Below are 18,422 nucleotides of genomic sequence, written 5' to 3'. Positions count from 1 at the left end.
TTTCAGAATTAAGATATGCTCCATGATGCAAAAATGGTTTAGGCTTTGAAAGAAAATCAAGTTGCTATTTTTTTTTTTTTTAGATTTATTTATTTATTTGAGAGAGAGAGGAGGAGAAGGATGGGGAAAGGAAGAAGAGGGAGAAAATCTACAGCTGACTCCTCGCTGAGCTCAGAGCCTGACATGGATCTCACGACCATGAGATCATGACCTGAGCCAAAAGCAAGAGTCGGACACCCAACCAACTGAGCCACCCAGGCACCCTGAGAATCAAGTTGCTTTTTAAGTTGGCCATTTTTGTGTCCATTTGGACAAGTCAACAGCCCACCTGAATAACCACTTTGTCAGATTAGATTGCCTGGGATTAACCTAATGGGTCGAGCATAATTACAAGGGTCCTTAAATCAGGAAGAGGGAAGCAAAAGAGTCAGAACTAGAGAGGTAGCACCATGAAAAAGGCTCAGCAGGCCATTGTTGGCTTTAAAGATGGAATGGGGCCACAAGCCAAGGAATACAAATGCTGGAAAAGTTAAGAAAACAGGATTTCCTCCAGAGCCTCCAGAAGGAGCACATGTCGCTGACTCCTTGATTTTAGCCTAGTGTGACCCACTTCAGATTTCTCATCTCTGGGACTATAAGATAATACATTTGTGTCTTTTTAAGCCATTAAGTTTGTGGTGATTGGTTACACCAAGAAACAAATATGAGAGCCAATCCAGGAAATAAGAGCCAGATGTACCAAACAGACACTTGGTGGGATTTGAGTCCAGAGCAGGAGAGAAATGTTGCTTGGGGTAGAGATGTGAAGGTGGTTGGAAAAAGCTCCACACAGGATGCAGGGGTGAACTGGCCCCAGATTTTGAAGTAAAATATTCTAGACTGGGGAAGTGATAGAGAAGAAAGTATAAATTTGGAAGTACATAAAAGAGTTGATGAACAGGCTAAACCAGAGTGCCTAATGGTAGATTGGGTCTAACCTCTTGTGGCCCGCAGTCCTCTTGGAGATGCTATGGGCCGGCAAGTTCAGTTGTTTCCTACAACACAAGTTGTAGGAAATGCCTCCACAGGGTCCTAAAAACCCCTGGTTTGGGGCACCTGGGTGGCTCAGTGGTTGAGCATCTGCCTTTGGCTCAGGTCATGATCCCAGGGTTCTGGGATCAAGTCCTATGTCAGGCTCCCCACAGGGCCACAGAGGGCCTGTTTCTTCCTCTGCCTATGTCTCTTCTGTGTCCCTCATGAATAAATAAATAAAATCTTTTTTAAAATAAAATAAAAACTCCTGGTTTAATAGAAATAAGTATGTTGGATGAACCTCAGCTTGCTCAGAGCTGACATAATTCCTTGTACTTATAAAGGGCAAATCAATGTTGATTCACTAATGATGTCACTTATCCAGAGCACATGCACTTCCCGCTAAGGGGTGTGTCATTAGCAGCCCCGTTGCTTTTTGTTTTTTGTCAGCAAACTTTGCTTGAGAGCGACCCTGAGACAGGTACTGCTTTTAACACTCGTGCTTTCGGATAAGGCTTTGTCTCTAAAAACAACTGCCCACTCCAGATTATTCGGCAGTCTTCCATGGTAACACAGTAGCCCATATCCCACCTCTTCCAGAGAAGATGTTCTTCCCTCTAGCTTCCATCTGGTTCCATGTCCTGGGAGTCAGTGGTGAAGACAGCAGGTGGACTTCTTCATTCTCTGTATCTTTGAAAATACATGGACTTTCTTCTCAGCCTTCTCTCTTCATACTAGAAATCTCCAGCTACTAAATCTTTCTCAAAAATACTGCTTTCTAGTTTGTTTGTTTTTTTCATTCTGCTTTTTTGCCTGCGTCCCTCTCCAACTTAGGATTTACAGCACAAATACCATGCCTGCCATTGGATTATCTAACAGATCTGGTTTTAGTTAGCCACATTTTTTTTTTGCATAAACTCCACTTCTAATTTGAGGATTTTGCTGCACTGACTCAGTGCTTAATCTTTTCACTGAAGTCTTACATTCTCAAGCATGTAAACAACTCAGGCCCTCACTTTATCCTGTCATAAAACCGACTGCCGGTCCCTAGTGACTCAACCTCATCATCATCTTCCCTGTGACCGCGCCTGACCTCTACGCCTGCGTTCTGGAAGGCAGGAGTCTCCCGGATCTGCACCCTTGCGGGGACAACCGACTGTGTTCTGTGCATTTCTCGTCAGCCACATCTGTTTTCCATTTTTGTGCCTGGCAATTGTCTGACGTGATTACACAAGGTCATAATTTACCAGAAACAAATGATTTACCTATCTGATTATGAGTCCCTTGTGGGAAAAGTAACTGCTTATTTTAGCTCTTACGGTTTTTCAGTCATGATGTGCAGGAAGGAATCCCTGTTCTTTCTATCCCCTCCTATAGATCTGCTGGAGGCATTTCGCCCAGGCTTTGGATGCTTCCACAGTGTCTTGCAGCTTCTGCAGAAACACGCTCATAGCCAACATTCCCTGGGCATTCAGGCCTGCCTGGGTCCTGAAGTTTGACCCTGAGGCTACCAGGTTTTTAAGATCTGTCCCCTTAGTTCTCTGAGTCTGCATTCTCTCAGGTCAGATGTTGGAGACGGACTCAGGCCCTGAGAGCGCTGGAACCACAGCTGGTTTATCCCAAGGAATTAATTATTAATGCACGGTGCTATTCCCTATCCAAAAATGAAAGCACGGGGGATCCCTGGGTGGCTCAGCAGTTTAGCTCCTGCCTTTGGCCCAGGACATGATTCTGGAGTCCCGGGATTGAGTCCCACATCGGGCTCCCGGTGCATGGAGCCTGCTTCTCCCTCTGCCTATGTCTCTGCCTCTCGCTCTCTCTGTGTCTCTCATGAATAAATAAATAAAATCTTAAAAAAAAAAAAAAGCACATTAAATTGGAAGGTTTTTTGTTAAATCAGAATGAATACAAAACAAGTGGAACTCTTCGGCCTGTTTGAGTTTTTTTGTTTGATAGGCAGATACGAAGCTGAAAAAACTGTCACTGGGTCAAGGTCACCAGTTCATAGATCTCTTCCTGGATAGTTGTAAAGAATGTGTAATAAATCCGCCCTGAAGTTTCCCATGAAAACTGAGCCCTTCTCCAGGATGTCATGAGTCTCCTCATGATGGAATTTCTTAGAAATCAATATAGAAAATGGCCATCTGCAAGCTTCACTAGAACTGAAATACCAAAAAGCAGGGGACTCAGGATATTAGATGTTTTGCCCCTAGGTCCATTCCTGCCTAATTTTATCACCTTGGCCTGGTTGCCAGAATTTCTCTGGGCCTTGGTAGTAGTAAATAATTGAGGAAGCTCTGAGTGTCTGCCATGCCCTCAGGCCTTTACAAGGAACAGAATGCTCCCAGGTCTGGTTCTTCCTGCTTGGAGGTGCCGTGTCCGTGTGTGGGTAATACTGTCACCCTGTTGTGTCAAGAGCCCCCAAGAGCACCGTAGTTATGACTGCTTCCTAGGAAGACACAGCATGTACTAGTACTTGAGGCTGTGATTTATTACAGCCAAAGGATAGGGAGCAAAATCAGCAAAGGGAAAAGTCACATGGGATGAAGTCTGGAGGAAACCAGGCACAAACTTCCAGGGGTCCTCTCCTGATGAGTCCCACTGGATGTTTAATTCTCCCAGCAGTGAATTGCAACAGCATGTGTGAAGTGTTGCCAATCAGGAAGCTCCTTAGAAACTCCACGTCCAGGGTTTTTATTGCGGGCTGATCATAAGCAGCCTCTGCCTGGCATGTACCAGAATTCCAGCCTCCTGGAAGGAAAGCAGGTGTTCGTCATAAACCATGTTGTGCATACAGTTAAGGCAGAGTGGCCCATTCTTACTAGTTTTTGAAATGATAGCAGCTCCCAAAATGCAAGTTCCCAGATGTGCCAGCTTGCAAACAGGCCTTTCTGAGAGCAGTCTCGAAAGCTGAGAATGGCCCGCCCTGAATGGCAGAGAACAATGCCTAAACCAATAGCAACTCCAGACAGGAGATAAGGAGGCTGCCCATTGATGGAATGGTGTCAGAAGGCTCTGACCATCCATATTGCACAGTTGAGAATTAACAACCCCGGAATGCCTACAAAATTGGAACGTTCTGCAGCTTCCTATTTTTCCTTCAATAGTATGTCATGAATCACATTCTGTGTCAGATCCAATTGTCATATTTAAAAGTTCAATGTACTTATTTCATGACATAGATATAATTTTATCATATTGATATATATTTTTGCTTATTTGTGAATGCTTAAGATGAAGGAAAGTTTTTCAGAATTCATCTTATATTTCATGTTTTCTACACATTTAATAAGCTGGGATCTCTTTTCTTTTCTTCCCCTTCTAGCCTGTGACCCAAACAACAAACGCCTTCGTCAAATCAAGGACCAGATTCTAACAGACTCTAGGTACAATCCCAAGATCCTCTTTCAGTTGCTGTTGGATACTGCACAATTTGAGTTTATACTCAAAGAGGTAAAACTCTTGAAGAAATAATCACCAATATCTTAAGTGTTTTTATGCTGGAAAATTTTTTTAAAGGATTAGGATTCAGTAACTGTGTCACTGATTCAGGCTATAGATTCTCGCTGAAATAGTTCTTACACAAAAAGGACAGGATTTAACATTTAACAGGCATTTAGTGTCAGACTGCCAGTGGGGATACAGTGCTGAGGAAAGTGGCTGTGGAGGTGGCGATCTAGTGAGGAATGTGAGCATGAATCAGAGAATTGCACTAAGGAAAATGTAAATATGAACTGCAGTACATGCTCTAACGGAAGGAACACAGTTCTCTGAGTACCTAAAATCAAAGATGCTGTCCCTGACTTCCCTGAGAAGAGACACAAGAGCTTCTGAAGGGATCTGAAGAAGGGGCCTGTCAGAGTTAGCTAAGGCAAAGGTCAAGAGCGTTATGGAGACATGCCAGAGAGGGCAGATCATGTCCAGGTCCTCTTGTGGAGAGAACAGCAAGGACCAGAAGGACCAGTTGGTTAGAGAGGAGAGAACGAGATAAAGTGGTATGAAATGAAGTCAAAAGGTAGGCAGGAACTAGGGCAGGCCTGGCCTTTAGGATTTCAGTCTTCTCATCTGAAAAGCCATGATACCTGTTTGAAAGGGCTTTTAAGTAGGGTGGAGGATTTGCAGTTACATAAGGTAGACTTAAGGATTTTAAGGATTTCAGATTCCCTCAAGAAATTCTGAGGTTGGCTAGTCTTAGGGCTAAAAAAAAAAGGGGGGGGGGTGCCCTATGGCCATAAGAAAAATGGTAGATACCCAGGAATGCCTGAGTTCTGTAACCAGTATCTTTGGAGGATTTGGATGAGGTAGGCCCAGGAACTGGCTGTTTATATAGAGTGGCCCATTCCAAACTGATCTTCGCCTCACCTCAGTCTGGTCAGTGTGGTATGCTAGATGTTTCTTTATCTTCTAGGTATGCGAGGACACTGTGTTCCCCCACTAAGTAGCTCAGGAAAAGTACATGCTGATTATCAACGTCATGCTAATGCATGTGCCGAGTGTTCTCAGTGACTTGTGTGGGTATCATTTTCTAAGATCAGAGAGACACTACCCCTTTTTGATCTCTCTAATACTGTTAGTGTTTTCCCTCTGAATAGCAAATCATTATTGAATACCTGCTCTGTTCCCAGCTTAGGTGCTAGGAATTCAAAAATGAACAAGGCATGTCCCTTCCCTACCACCAAGGAGCTCTCAGTACAGTGAGGAAGAGAGACAGATTAAGCCAAGGTGAGAAACGAAGAAAGATCCGAGAGCAGGAACCAGGCATCTTATTTATTGGTCAAAGCAAACTTCAGAGGCAAGTGAGAGTCGCCCCCGAGGAATCAATGCACTCAGTCCAGTGAGGATCGTGGACCAGAGCACCAGTTATCCAAGAGTTTTGTAGCTCAGTGTTGCTGCATGGAAAGCAGGACAGGCGTGGGTCATATGCCTGACCACATCGGCATCTCTAATCATTAATCTTTGGGGATCTGTTGGAATAGAACAGGCAGCTTCCTTCTGTCTGTCCCAAGAGAGGGAAAAGAAGATTCAACTTGTTAAAGATCTTCAAAAGATGAAGATCCAGTAGAAAGAAAAAAATCAGCTACCCAATACATTGAGCAGAACAAAGATGAAAATTAATGTCTTACACTTCAGCTCAGCTTGTTAACCTACCCCCCACCCCAGTCAGAAGGTGATTCTAAAAAAATCAGAATCAGATTTTCTAGAATCACCTTCTGATTCTGCTCTAAACACACTAATTGGACCCATATTGCTTCTAATCTTTATATAAAGGTGCATCTCCTTTAAGGACCATCCTCTATTGCAAATTCTGTCTTACAAGGTTAAGAAGCCTGTGAGTTCAACCTGGGAATGAGTGTTTCAAGGGCTTCAAGCCTTTTGGTCTTGATGAAGGCCTCACAGGGTTATTTTTGTCACTGCTGCTTTGTCACATGGCATTGATTGATCCCAGGCATTCAAAAAGATAGGACAGACTCTATAAATAATTCTGACTATTCCTCATCCTGTTACTCTTCATTGCTTAATCATCCCTGCTTGATCACTAAGATTCCATTTCTTATGGCCCCACAGAATTCCACCAGTCTTGATCCTTTCATCTGCAATGAAGTCTTCATCTTTTAAAATTCATTTTAATGCTGAGGAATGAAGAATTTCTTAAAAGAAAAATCAGTATACTCTCCTATTTGCCTCTTAAGAGAGCCCGATGAAATAAAGTCCGTACTTTTGTGACATACCTTAAGTATGTTTCTAAATTTTGTTTCGAGGGAAAGCAAAACAAAACCTTGAGATACACATTTCCTCCTCTGCCCAACCCTTTGTAGGGTTTTAATTTTATGAAGAAGTGCATTAATAAACAGATCAACTGTGTGATCAAAAAGAAAGAACTCTGTAATTTAGTTCATTCTTCACTCATCAGACAGGATAATGCTCAACCTTCTCTGACCTTAAAATAGATACAACTCCAGAAATTGGTACTTAGAAAAGGACCTTAGAGTGGTGGCCGCCAAATTTCATGTCACATTAAAAATGCTGATTCCTGGGTCTACGCAAGACCTGAACCAGAATCTTCGAGGGTGGGCCTTGGGAATCTGAGAAGTTTAAAGCCATCCAGGTGATGCTTATGTGCATTTGGTTTGAGAACCACTGTCTTAGCAATGGTCTAGCTTTGCCCCCCAGTTTGTACAAAGTAGTATGGCTCAAGAGATGACATCAGGGTCCTATTGCTTTTAGGCATGTATTTTTATAATAAATTGGGTTTCACTCAGGCTTTCTTGGTAAACTGCCTGATCTGAAATTCCTCTTAAGTAAGTAAATCTCTTCTGTCTCTTTCAACAGATGTTCAAGCAAATGCTTTCAGAAAAGCAAGCCAAATGGGAGCATTACAAGAAGGAGAGTTCAGAGCGGATGACGGAGCTTGCTGATGTCTTTTCGGGAGTGAAACCCCTCACTCGGGTGGAAAAAAATGGTAATTGCCGAAGACGAAATATTGGTGTATTGGAAATGTACACACAAATTACTGGGAAGCAGCAGAGTAAAAAGCCCTTACGTTGTCATCATTAGACACTGGGAGGTTGCTGATGAAAATCTGAAGCTTAGTTCTAGCTGCCTGTAGCTATGCTCCCTTGGGCAATCTTCATAGCCTCTCTGGACTTTCGAAGTATGAGATTAGGCTACAGGGGTTGTTATACTCTGGTTCACAGTCCATAGGGTCATAATTCATCCTCTACCCTTACCAGAGTATCACTATGGTGCCTGTGATGGGAGGGTGCACCACTGGTGTGTTAGCTTGTGTGCATTTAAAGGTAGGGAGAAAAGGACCTAGCTGTCCTGATCTTCTGAGGATACTTCATTCAAGAACATTACTATTATTAACAGAAAGGATCTGCAAGATTCTGATCTTCGAATTGTGTGCTGCTTTTTCCCTGGTGCGCCTGCCATCTAGTGGCAGAAGAGGGGACCTGCAGATTTTTTGAAACAACATTGCTCAAGTCTTTAATATTAATTCTGTTTTTTTAGCATTTAACCAGATTTTGTGTAATGCACAGTTTTTACACATTTTGGTAAATAGTTAACACAAAAGCATAATTATCATTAAGAGACATTCTGTTAATAATTATGTAATAATATAATTACCAGGAAAAAATAGTAAACACACTTATGATGAAATGTTACTGTGAAATGTTATATAGGGATTCTGTCTTTTCTTTTCATAATTATAATATAAATTAGCAAGTATTTTTTTAATTTAAATTCAATTACCATATATGTATTGGTTTCAGAGGTGGAGGTCAGTGATTCATCAATCCTCATTGCATCATGTATACCCTCCTTCATGCCCATCACCCAGTTACCCCATCTCCCCATCCCCACCCTCCCATGACTCTCAGTTTGTTTCCTATGATTAAGAGTCTCTCAGAGTTTGTCTCCCTCTCTGATTTTGTCTTGTTTTATTTTTCTCCTCTTCCCCATGCTCTCCTGTTTTGTTTCTTAAATTCCACATATGAGTGAGATCATATGATAATTGTCTTTCTCTAATGGACTTATTTTGCTTAGCATAATATCCTGTAGTTCCATCCACATCGTTGCAAATGGGAAGATTTCATTTTTTGATGGCTGAGTAGTATTCTACCGTATATATACTGTATCTTCTTTATTCATTCATATGTTCATGGACATCTGGGCTCTTTCCCTAATTTGGCTATTGTGGGCATTGCAGCTATAAACATTGGGATGCATGTGCCCTTTCAGATCACTACATTTGTATCTTTGGGGTAAATACATAGTAGTATAATTGCTAGGTCATAGGGTAGCTCTATTTTCAACTTTTTTGAGGAACCTCCATACTGTTTTCCAGAGTGGCCTCACCAGCTTGCAGTCCCACCAAGAGTGTACGAGAATTCCTTTTTCTCTGCATTCTCCCAACAACTGTTCCTAACTTATTAATTTTAGTCATTCTGACTGGTGTGAGGTGGTAATCTCATTATAGTTTTGGTTTGTATTTCCCTGATGCTAAGCAATGTTGAGCATTTTTGCTTCTTTGAGGATATTTTATCTGTAGGAAAATTATGGTGTCACTTAAAATTTAAATAGCAAGAAACCTTTCAAAATGTCCCTGAATGATCATTCTGAATTTTAAGATCACAAGTTATCTTTTTATTTTTTATTTTTATTTTTTTAAGATTTTATTTATTTATTCATGAGAGACAGAGAGAAAGAGAGAGGCAGAGACACAGGTAGAGGGAGAAGCAGGCTCCATGCAGGGAACCTGATGTGGGACTCGATCCTGGGTCTCCAGGATTACACCTTGGGCTGAAAGCGGCGCTAAACCCTGAGCCACCCGCGCTGCCTACAGGTTATCTTTTTAATGCCTGATGTTTAACTGCGAAATTCATTTCTGGAAAGGCTAATTATACAGTAGAATAGTACAGCTTTTTGTTTATAAAAAGGTTAATAGTATAGCTTTTTGTTTTAAAAAACTAGTATTTTTAATCAATATGATATTGTGATTACTATATTTGGCTTTTCTTGACTTATTTGATGCTGAATGGTTGGCCTAAAATATATTTCCAGATTACTTTATATTCCTAGTGGGAAAACTTGTGTTTTTAGTCATGTGATAAAAATTGGCAACATGTTTTGCAGTTCACTACATTATGTCTAGAAAACAAGGAACCACCTATAACAATGCAGCCAGATTAGTTTTTGAGAATCAGGCACATTCATCTTTGTGCTAATCACTTTTAGGTTCTTATAAATCCCTGCATCCTTTCCAAGGTCATTCAAAACAGTATTTTATACTTTATCTGGCTCTATAGCATATTTCAGCTTAGGATATACTTCCACAAATATTTCTCGTTTGAGCCTTACAATGCTGTGAGATAAGGATCTGTATTCTTATTTTACATATAAAGAACTCGAAGCTGTAAAAGGGAGTCACTTGATGAAGGTAACAAAGGTTCAGAGCCTAGATCAAACTTGGCACCTCAGACTCTGAACCCTGTGTACTTTCGCTACTCCATAGCTGTCACTCTACAGAAACAAAATCGAAAACAAAAACAACAACTTTAAAATTACTACTAATGTTCCTCATCCCAGTTCTTGAAATAACTTCGATTATAAGCCCTGAAGTACTTATCAAGTGAAATCATCCCACGGATGGATCAAACAAACAAAAAACAAACTTTAAGGAATCCATTTGGTGAAGTAAAAGAGCAAAGCCTCTGAACCTGGCCAGACAGTTGAGAAAAGCCTGGCTCTGCCATTTAACTGTGTGACCCTGCCTGGATCCTTCCCCGCTCTGGGCATCAGCTGATCTGAGAAACGCCTTCTCATTCCTGCCTCCATAAATTGTTGTGAAGATTCAGTGAGACGAGCTAAGAGCTTTGCCTGCCCCAGTGAGGGGGCCTCAAGGCATGCTGGTGCTTTTTCTCCAGTGGTTTGTGAATGCAAACACACACCCTCAGCTGTTCAAACCCCTACTTCACACTTGTGCTGCCCCTCATTGCCCTCCGAGATATGCCATTGTAATTTTTTCCTGAAGCTTCCGCCCATGTCCCTAGGGACAAGCTATCCCTGTGCCTCTCTCTGCCTATGCAGACCTTGACCCATCCTCATTTCTCCAGAAAACCCTTTCCAGTCACTCTGTGTCCCATCTGTGTCCTCACGGCCCCCATGCCCACCATTGCACACTTGCATTCACAGCCATGTACTTGGGCCCTTAGGCTTTTCCTGCCAGGTATTAGACTTAGCCACTGACTAGAAAGTTCCATCTCTTCTATCAGGTCACATGCCCAAAGCATTTTGGTGGTTATCTTGTGGAGAATCCCCGAGGGCGATGTCAGGGACACAGAGAGAGCTCTGTGAATAAGACCTAGATTTGTAAAGGGTTACTGAATAAATCCAAAGCCACAGCTATGGGAATTCTGGGATCTCAGCAGTCTCTCCTTGTTTCTGTGTTCATAGAAAACCTACAAGCTTGGTTCAGAGAGATCTCAAAACAAATCCTGTCTTTAAATCACGATGATTCAACTGCTGCTGGCAGGAAAACAGTACAGCTCATACAAGCTTTGGAGGAGGTAAGAAAACCCTTTGTAAACGCCAATGCTTGGATCATGAATCAGACTTTCCGACCCACCGAGCAATCTGGTCCTGGAAATATATCTGAAAGAATATTTCATCAGAAGCAACAAAAAGCAAACTCTGATCACTGTAATCTTATATCCAGTATCCCTAAAATTGGGCAAATAATGAACTGATCAGCATGAAGAGAATGCCAACAAAAACGATGACATTTCCACTTACAGAAACATGTAGTCTTAGAAAAATAATTATGAAGACAATATAGAAACATCGGGGAAATTGTGATAAGACAATTATGAAGACAATATAGAAACATCGGGGAAATTGTGATAAGGCAGCAAAAGCTAAAACAGCACTGCATTGTAGGCACCTATTCTAGATCGGGGAGGAGTTTCGGGGTTAAAACTATAACGGAATACACAGCAATAACCATGTTGTATAATGATCAAATGCTTGTAAGTGGGGTTTTCTTTTCCATCAAAAACGTTTGTTTTTTATCTACTCAAATATTATCTACTCAGATTCAAAGAAGACTTAGTATATTTTCCCACTCTTGAAATTTTAATTGTATGCTTAACTAGGTTTAAAATGAAAAATAAAAGCATGATAAAAAAAAAAAGCAATAGCCATCAACTATTTAAAAGATCATCCATACTTACTTGGAACTGTCTAACTGGTATAATATATGTCTTTAAAGATATAAATAATACATTTTTGGCATACTTTCTTATAGGCTTTTTTTTTTTTTTCTGAAAGGTTTTATGGTCACTATTAGTGACAACACAAAACAGTACTCCATTGTTGGTGTGTCAGTTTTCCCGGACAACAATCCGACTTATACTATTCCTATTGTGCTCATAAACAACTTTGTAAATGTCAGGTGCTTGTTATCATTTGTGATATTTATTTTGACAATGGCCCAGGCACCTTGAATTAGATACATTAAAACTTCAGGACACTGGAGAACCATTATTTTGTTTTAAGGAATCCAACAAAAGAACTGAATAATGTACAAATGCCAACACCCTGGTTGTGATATGACTTACTCTGTTTTTTTAGCAAACCTACAAATCTTCAGAATTGAGGATTTTCTAATACGTGTTTATTGACGCTAAAATGGAAGATGGAAGTATGCACTCATTCTGTCATATATGTACACAGTAAAAAGAGTAGAACATTTTCTAATCCTAGAAACCTGTGCATTACATTATGACTTGGCTCATACGTTTCTAAAATTATCATTTGAAATAGCAATTTTGCCAAGAAATTCTTAGCAAGTGCTGTGCCTTTTTTGAAGTGTTTTCAGGGAAAAGGAACACCATACAAGCCATTCAGAAGTTTTTAATTAAATGTATTTATGTGACATAGGTTCAGGAATTTCACCAGTTGGAGTCAAATCTGCAAGTATGTCAGTTTCTTGCTGATACTCGCAAGTTTCTTCATCAAATGATCCGAACTATTAACATTAAAGAGGAGGTCCTGATCACTATGCAGATCGTTGGGGACCTTTCTTTTGCTTGGCAATTAATTGACAGGTAAGATGGCCAGCCTAACATTTCGCCTCGATGAAGGCCACTGGATGGATGTTTCCTTAGCATTGATCTCTCTTTACAGTTTCACAGATATCATGCAAGAGAGCATAAGGGTAAACCCATCCATGGTCACTAAACTCAGAGCTACATTCCTGAAGGTAAGCAAAGAACAGATCACATTCTCAGGCTCTAGGGAAGAATTGGTCTTCATTATTCCCTCATGCATTAATTCAGCCCACAATTTCATTCTTTGAGAAAGGTCATTTTTATAGACTGAAAATTGTTAGGAGTTTTTCCATGAGAGCACAGTTTCAAAAGATGCCATGCATATTTGAAGTTTCAATTAATGTAAGTTGGATGTCTTCCAGAAAATAGTTTTAATTTTTAAAATAAGTTTTTATAGTTTTACAAATATATGAAATATATGGGTCCTTTTTTCTCTAGATGTGAATTAAGTCCTTTTACTTTCTCATTGAAAAAATTCTTGTTGAGCCTCTGCTGTAAACTAGGATTTCCTCTAAAGATTAGGGAATAGTGGTGAACAACACAAGTATGGCCCTTGCTCTCAAGGTAATTTCAGATCGAGATAAATGAGCAAATAATTGACTCAGTGTCTAAAGACAGAGTTACCTTATATATCAGTTCTTAGGTGCACTTTCTTTCCTATTTAAAAATCTCTGTAATTGGGGATGGATTTTATAATTGACAGCGTATCAAAGCTCAGTCATCAGCATTTTTTTTCTCTTTTTTTTTTCTGAGTCGTACATAAAATATTGGCTCTTTGTACATGCCAGGACGTCTTAGATTGGAGTCAGTACAGTAATCCATCCATCCTAGTGTCTGACACCCATAAAGAGTAGCTGTCTTCCATAGCATAGTGGCTCTCAAACTTGAAGGGCACCAGAATCACCTGGGAGGCCTATTACAACACAGATTGCTGGGCGTCAGCCCCCAGAGTTTCTGATTAAGGACCTTTCCCGTGGGGCTCAAGAACTGGCATCTGTAACAAGTTCCCAGGTGATGCTGATGCTGCTGGTCTGAGGACCACAGTTTGAGAACCACTGCTATATCTGATGACTGTTATTTTTTAAAACTGTATCGTTGTCAGAAACTGTCAATGACTTTGATGAAGTTCAGTGGTTGCTGTTTTCTCTTGGTTAGAACCCAGGAGCTCTGTTACATGTTACTCTTTTGGGGAAGTGAGATTTGTAGGACTTTTTGAAATGGAGAAACAAACATAGCTACTCTTCTTTCAGCTTGCCTCTGCCCTAGATCTTCCCCTTCTTCGAATTAATCAAGCAAATAGTCCTGATCTTCTCAGTGTGTCTCAATATTACTCTGGTGAACTGGTGTCCTATGTGAGAAAGGTAAGAAATGCATCAAGGTGATACTGATTTTGTTGGCAGACTAACTGCTCTTCAAAGACCAAAAAGGTGCTTGGGACCCTATAAAAAGTATACACATGTTCCCTTCCCTCATCCTTTTTTTTTTTTTTTAAGGTTTTATTTATTAATTCATGAGAGACAGAGAGAGGCAAAAACATAGGCAGAGGGCAAAGCCAGCTCCCTGTGGGGAGCCAGATGTGGGACTTGATCCCAGGATCCCGAGATCACGCCCTGAGCTGAAGGCAGATGCTCAACACTGAGCCACCCAGGTGTCCCTCCCTTCCTTTCTTCTTAACTTGATTCCAGAAATTTGCAGTAACTGAACCTAAACTTACTCTTACTGGTCCTGTGGATATGCAGGTGTTTTCACTCCCAAGGAACTTTTACACTGTTTTTTTCCTAAATATTGGTGGTATTAACCCCCCACTTATATGAAGTATAAGTATAGAAACAAAACGAGAGATATTGGCTTCTACAAAGTCACAGAGCTAGTTGGTAAAAGAGCTATATCTAGATCCAGCATCTCCTCGTTAGAACTTAAAATTTTTAGAGGAATTTTGGTCCTGTTTCAAGAACATATGGTACAGCGTGGAGCCAAACAGACCAGTGTTCACAATTTACTTGTGTCACACACTAATTGAGTGCTCTACAGCCATGTTACTTAACACCTCTGATCCTCGATCTTTTAAAAGTTTGTAATGTAGGAAAGATACACCTTTTTGCTACCTCTCTGTGTGACGATTATTAACCTTCTATCCTGTGAGCAGTTAATGCTTAATAAATAACTTAGGAACTTAGCCGTGTGCCTGAGAGCAGATTACTAAAAGAGCTCTCGTGAAATCCCTTATTGTCTCTTCCTGTAGACAAATGGCTGCTTGCACACTCTGGGGGCTGTCTTACTGCCATCTGAGCATTTATCTGCTAAGAAAAATAAAAAGAGATATTCAACTGTTTTTCCTCTTTTCTCTTTTACTGAAGGTTTTGCAGATCATTCCAGAAAGCATGTTTACTTCTCTTCTCAAGATCATAAAGCTTCAAACCCATGATATCATTGAGGTACCGACCCGCCTGGACAAAGACAAGCTAAGGGACTACGCTCAGCTTGGCCCACGATACGAGGTGGCGTGTCCTTTTGACTTCTGCCTTTTGATATTTAACACCCAACCCATGACGCGCCACAAGTCTGCGTTGCCGGCTGTATCCCTAGGACCAGCAGACCAATTCTGATTTGTTTCTTCCTACTCTCAGGGATAACTGCTTGTGCCATGTTAGCGTAGCCATGCCTTTATTCATTACCTTGTCCCGGTGTTATTCCAGGCCTCACCAAGTGTTCTCAGAGGAAGTGGAACTCACCTGGTCACTTTTCTCCCGAACAGTCCTGGAGAATCAGCCTATCTTCTTTTTGGGCTAAAGATTGCCCAGACTTTTCTCATTCAGGTTCCTGGTTTGTACATCAAATCAGTGGCTCAAAGTAATCTGGGTTCCATTAACCTAACCATTTCCTCCAGCCAGACTTTTAAGCCCACTCAATAGTTAAGCAGCCTTGGGGGTGGTTCTTCCCAAATACCTCTGCTTTTCTTTCCCCTTGAACTTAAAAGATGTGAAGAAGTGAAATCAAGTGGAAATTGACAATATGAACTCCACTGTCTTCACATCATGCCAGTGTCAATTTTACATCCTCTGACACAACTCTAGAAATGACATCAGGAATTTTGACATTCAGCTTCAAATTTATGTATTTATTCTCACTCAAAAATATAGCATTGGTCTACCTTATCAGTGTCTCCTTATGTTGCTGGGGAAAAAGAAGTAGAAGGCAGTAAAGGGGAGATTACTCTGTTAGAGTCTTGATGAGCCTTTTCTACGGGGAAAGGACCATCGATCTCATGGAACCCTGCTTTTTATGCATGAGAAACTGAGGCCTGAAGAGGGGGAAATGATTGGTCAGCATCTAAAGAACAATTTAATGTCTGCTGACCCCGTTCCCAGTGTGTCGAACCGTGGTCTCTCGGTTCCATCACAGTGCCTCATTTCTGACCAGGACACATCACTCGTGCTGTCCTGGTTCATTCCAGGACTATCAGCCAATTTTCACTTTCTGTGGAAACGATGGATCTTTTATCTGAAGTACTTCATTAACTTCTTTCTCTTTGTTAAAGGTTGCCAAGCTTACTCATGCTATTTCCATTTTTACTGAAGGCATCTTAATGATGAAGACAACTTTGGTCGGCATCATCAAGGTATGGCTTTCGTCCTGGTCCACCTGATTAGACTGCTAGTTTGGATTACTGTGGTGGTTCTCCCATAGGGAACAGGGAATGACATTGTCATCTTGTGTCCCTTGCTGTTTCACAATTAGCTCTTGGTCTTCACTTTACTCACTTCTTGATGGAGGAAGAGAGAGAGAGCATTATAATCCTGATCTTTCACCCATATCCAAGAGTTACTTAAATCTAAGAAAAATCCGTATTATTGAATTTTTTGTAATAACAAAACAAAATGATTCAACTCCTTTGGCCAAACAGCTGGCTCAGTCTCTCCCACCTTCTTTCCTTCTAGTATTTTTATATTACATCTCAGGTGCAGAGAGCCGAGATAATCCTATGGCATTACTATTGTCTAGCCATTGTCATCAAGGATGCATGCTTTTCTTTCTCCTCTGGATGCCCACAGCCATTCCCATCCCCAGTGGCACCTGCTCTCTATGTTCAATTTCTGTCCCCAAAGAGGTATCTGTATTTTAAGCATGAGGTGTTACTTGATGTGTGCATGTTTGATTTCTCTGCATCCTATTGTGCTCTAAAGCCCATTCTTTTTCCAATCCTTCTCACTAGTTATCACTTTGAGAATTTATTTATGTCTCTGAGTTGGGTAATTGGTTACCTTCTTACTACTGCATAGAATTTTACATTTTACTTAACCATTCACCAAGGCACAAACACCCATATTGTCTGTTTTCATCCTAACATTCCCCATTATCATAAGCATCTCTGAATATGTCCCTACTGTACACTTGTGCAAGAATTTCTCTGAAATCTGCCTCCCCAGGAGTGGATCACTGGGTCTTAAGGTGTGCCTATTCTTAATTTCTCTCAATGCCACCAGATTGCCTTCTGAAATAAGTGTTTCACAAAATGTCTTACCCACATTTTTACCAATACTTGTTATTATCCACATTCCAATTTTTGCTCTCCCAAAGAGTAGAAAGTGTTATTTCAATGTTGTTTTAATTTGTAATCCTATGGTGACTAGTGATGTGCCCATTCACAAGGTTCCTGGTGCTTTTATTTTTCATTTATCTGACATCAGCAGATACTACGTATTTCTTATTTAAAAAAAATGCTTATCTATTGAATTGCCAGATTAACATTTGTGTTAATAAAATCCAAGAAAATATAGGAAATGAACCTAAATAGGAATGGAAATTTAGTGTGTTTTTTCTGTGAGTATGCTGAAATACCATTGTGCCCCTAGAATACTAATAAAATCTATGCAGTATGCTTTAGGCCTGATGCCAGTTTAATTCAGTTGATATGCAGAGAGTACACATGCAGGTTATCATTTCTTACTAATCTATAAAGTGGTGATAAATCCTAGGACCAGATTAAGCATCTTACATGCAAAATGACCAGTACAAGAAGGATGTAGTAAAACCTAATAATTAACAATAATTATCAAAGGAAAGCCTGCTTAAGAAAAATGCAGATTTAGGGCACCTGGGTGGCTCAGTGGTTGAACATCTGCCTCTGGGTCAGGTCATGATCCCAGGGTCCTGGGATCGAGTGCCACATTGGGCTCCCTGCAGGGAGTCTGCCTCTCCCTCTGCCTATGTCTCTGCCTTGCTTTGTGTGTCTCTCATAAGTAATAAATAAAATCTTTAAAAAAAAATAGAAAAAAAATGCAAATCTTTTGCCATAGCCTTTCAGATGAGAGCAGAGGAAATACCACCTTGACCACACTCAACCCAGTAGACTATCTCTGCTAGTCTAACCACTCATAGCTTTCTGTAAGGGATCCTGTGGCCCTCACTAGTCTTTAACCCTCAAATGTTAAGCATCTGTTTCAGACACTTATAAAAAGTATAAGTTGAGGCCCTTGGGTGTGGAGCCTACTTAAAAAGAAAGTATAAGTTGACTTTAATCCATATGACTGAAAACAAATAAGATTTACACAGACATGTATGTGTAAATGTTCATTGTTAGAGGTAGCCAAAAAAAATATTTTAAAAATAATAGAGGGGTGCCTGGGCTCAGTCCATTAAGCATCCAACTCTTAATCTCAGCCTAAGTCTTGATCTCAGGGTGGTAAGTTCAAGCTCAGCATGGAGCCTACTTAAGATAGAATAATAAGGAAATAAAATAATAGATAAAAAATTTAAAAGAATAAAATAATCCAAACATTTATCACTAAGAGAATGTTT

The 18,422-nt window shown here is 40.5% G+C and overlaps 1 protein-coding gene across 2 annotated transcripts in view; it reads left to right on the top strand.

Moving 5' to 3' along the window:
• WASHC5 (WASH complex subunit 5) overlaps positions 1-18,422 on the top strand; it is a 58,730-nt gene that overhangs the window by 17,979 nt on the left and 22,329 nt on the right. For both annotated transcript variants that reach the window (XM_038555500.1, XM_038555499.1), the window contains 8 exons: positions 4,337-4,464; positions 7,342-7,471; positions 10,969-11,081; positions 12,454-12,620; positions 12,700-12,775; positions 13,874-13,984; positions 14,981-15,121; positions 16,162-16,242. In XM_038555500.1, coding sequence (XP_038411428.1) covers positions 4,337-4,464; positions 7,342-7,471; positions 10,969-11,081; positions 12,454-12,620; positions 12,700-12,775; positions 13,874-13,984; positions 14,981-15,121; positions 16,162-16,242 — 947 coding nt within the window. The remainder of the gene's footprint in view (positions 1-4,336; positions 4,465-7,341; positions 7,472-10,968; positions 11,082-12,453; positions 12,621-12,699; positions 12,776-13,873; positions 13,985-14,980; positions 15,122-16,161; positions 16,243-18,422) is intronic.

The sequence above is a fragment of the Canis lupus genome, chromosome 13, assembly GCF_011100685.1.
Source record: "Canis lupus familiaris isolate Mischka breed German Shepherd chromosome 13, alternate assembly UU_Cfam_GSD_1.0, whole genome shotgun sequence".
NCBI classification, from domain to species: Eukaryota; Metazoa; Chordata; class Mammalia; order Carnivora; family Canidae; genus Canis; species Canis lupus.
The sequence above is the reverse complement of the archived record's forward strand: the minus strand, read 5'-3'. Positions and strand labels throughout refer to the sequence as shown.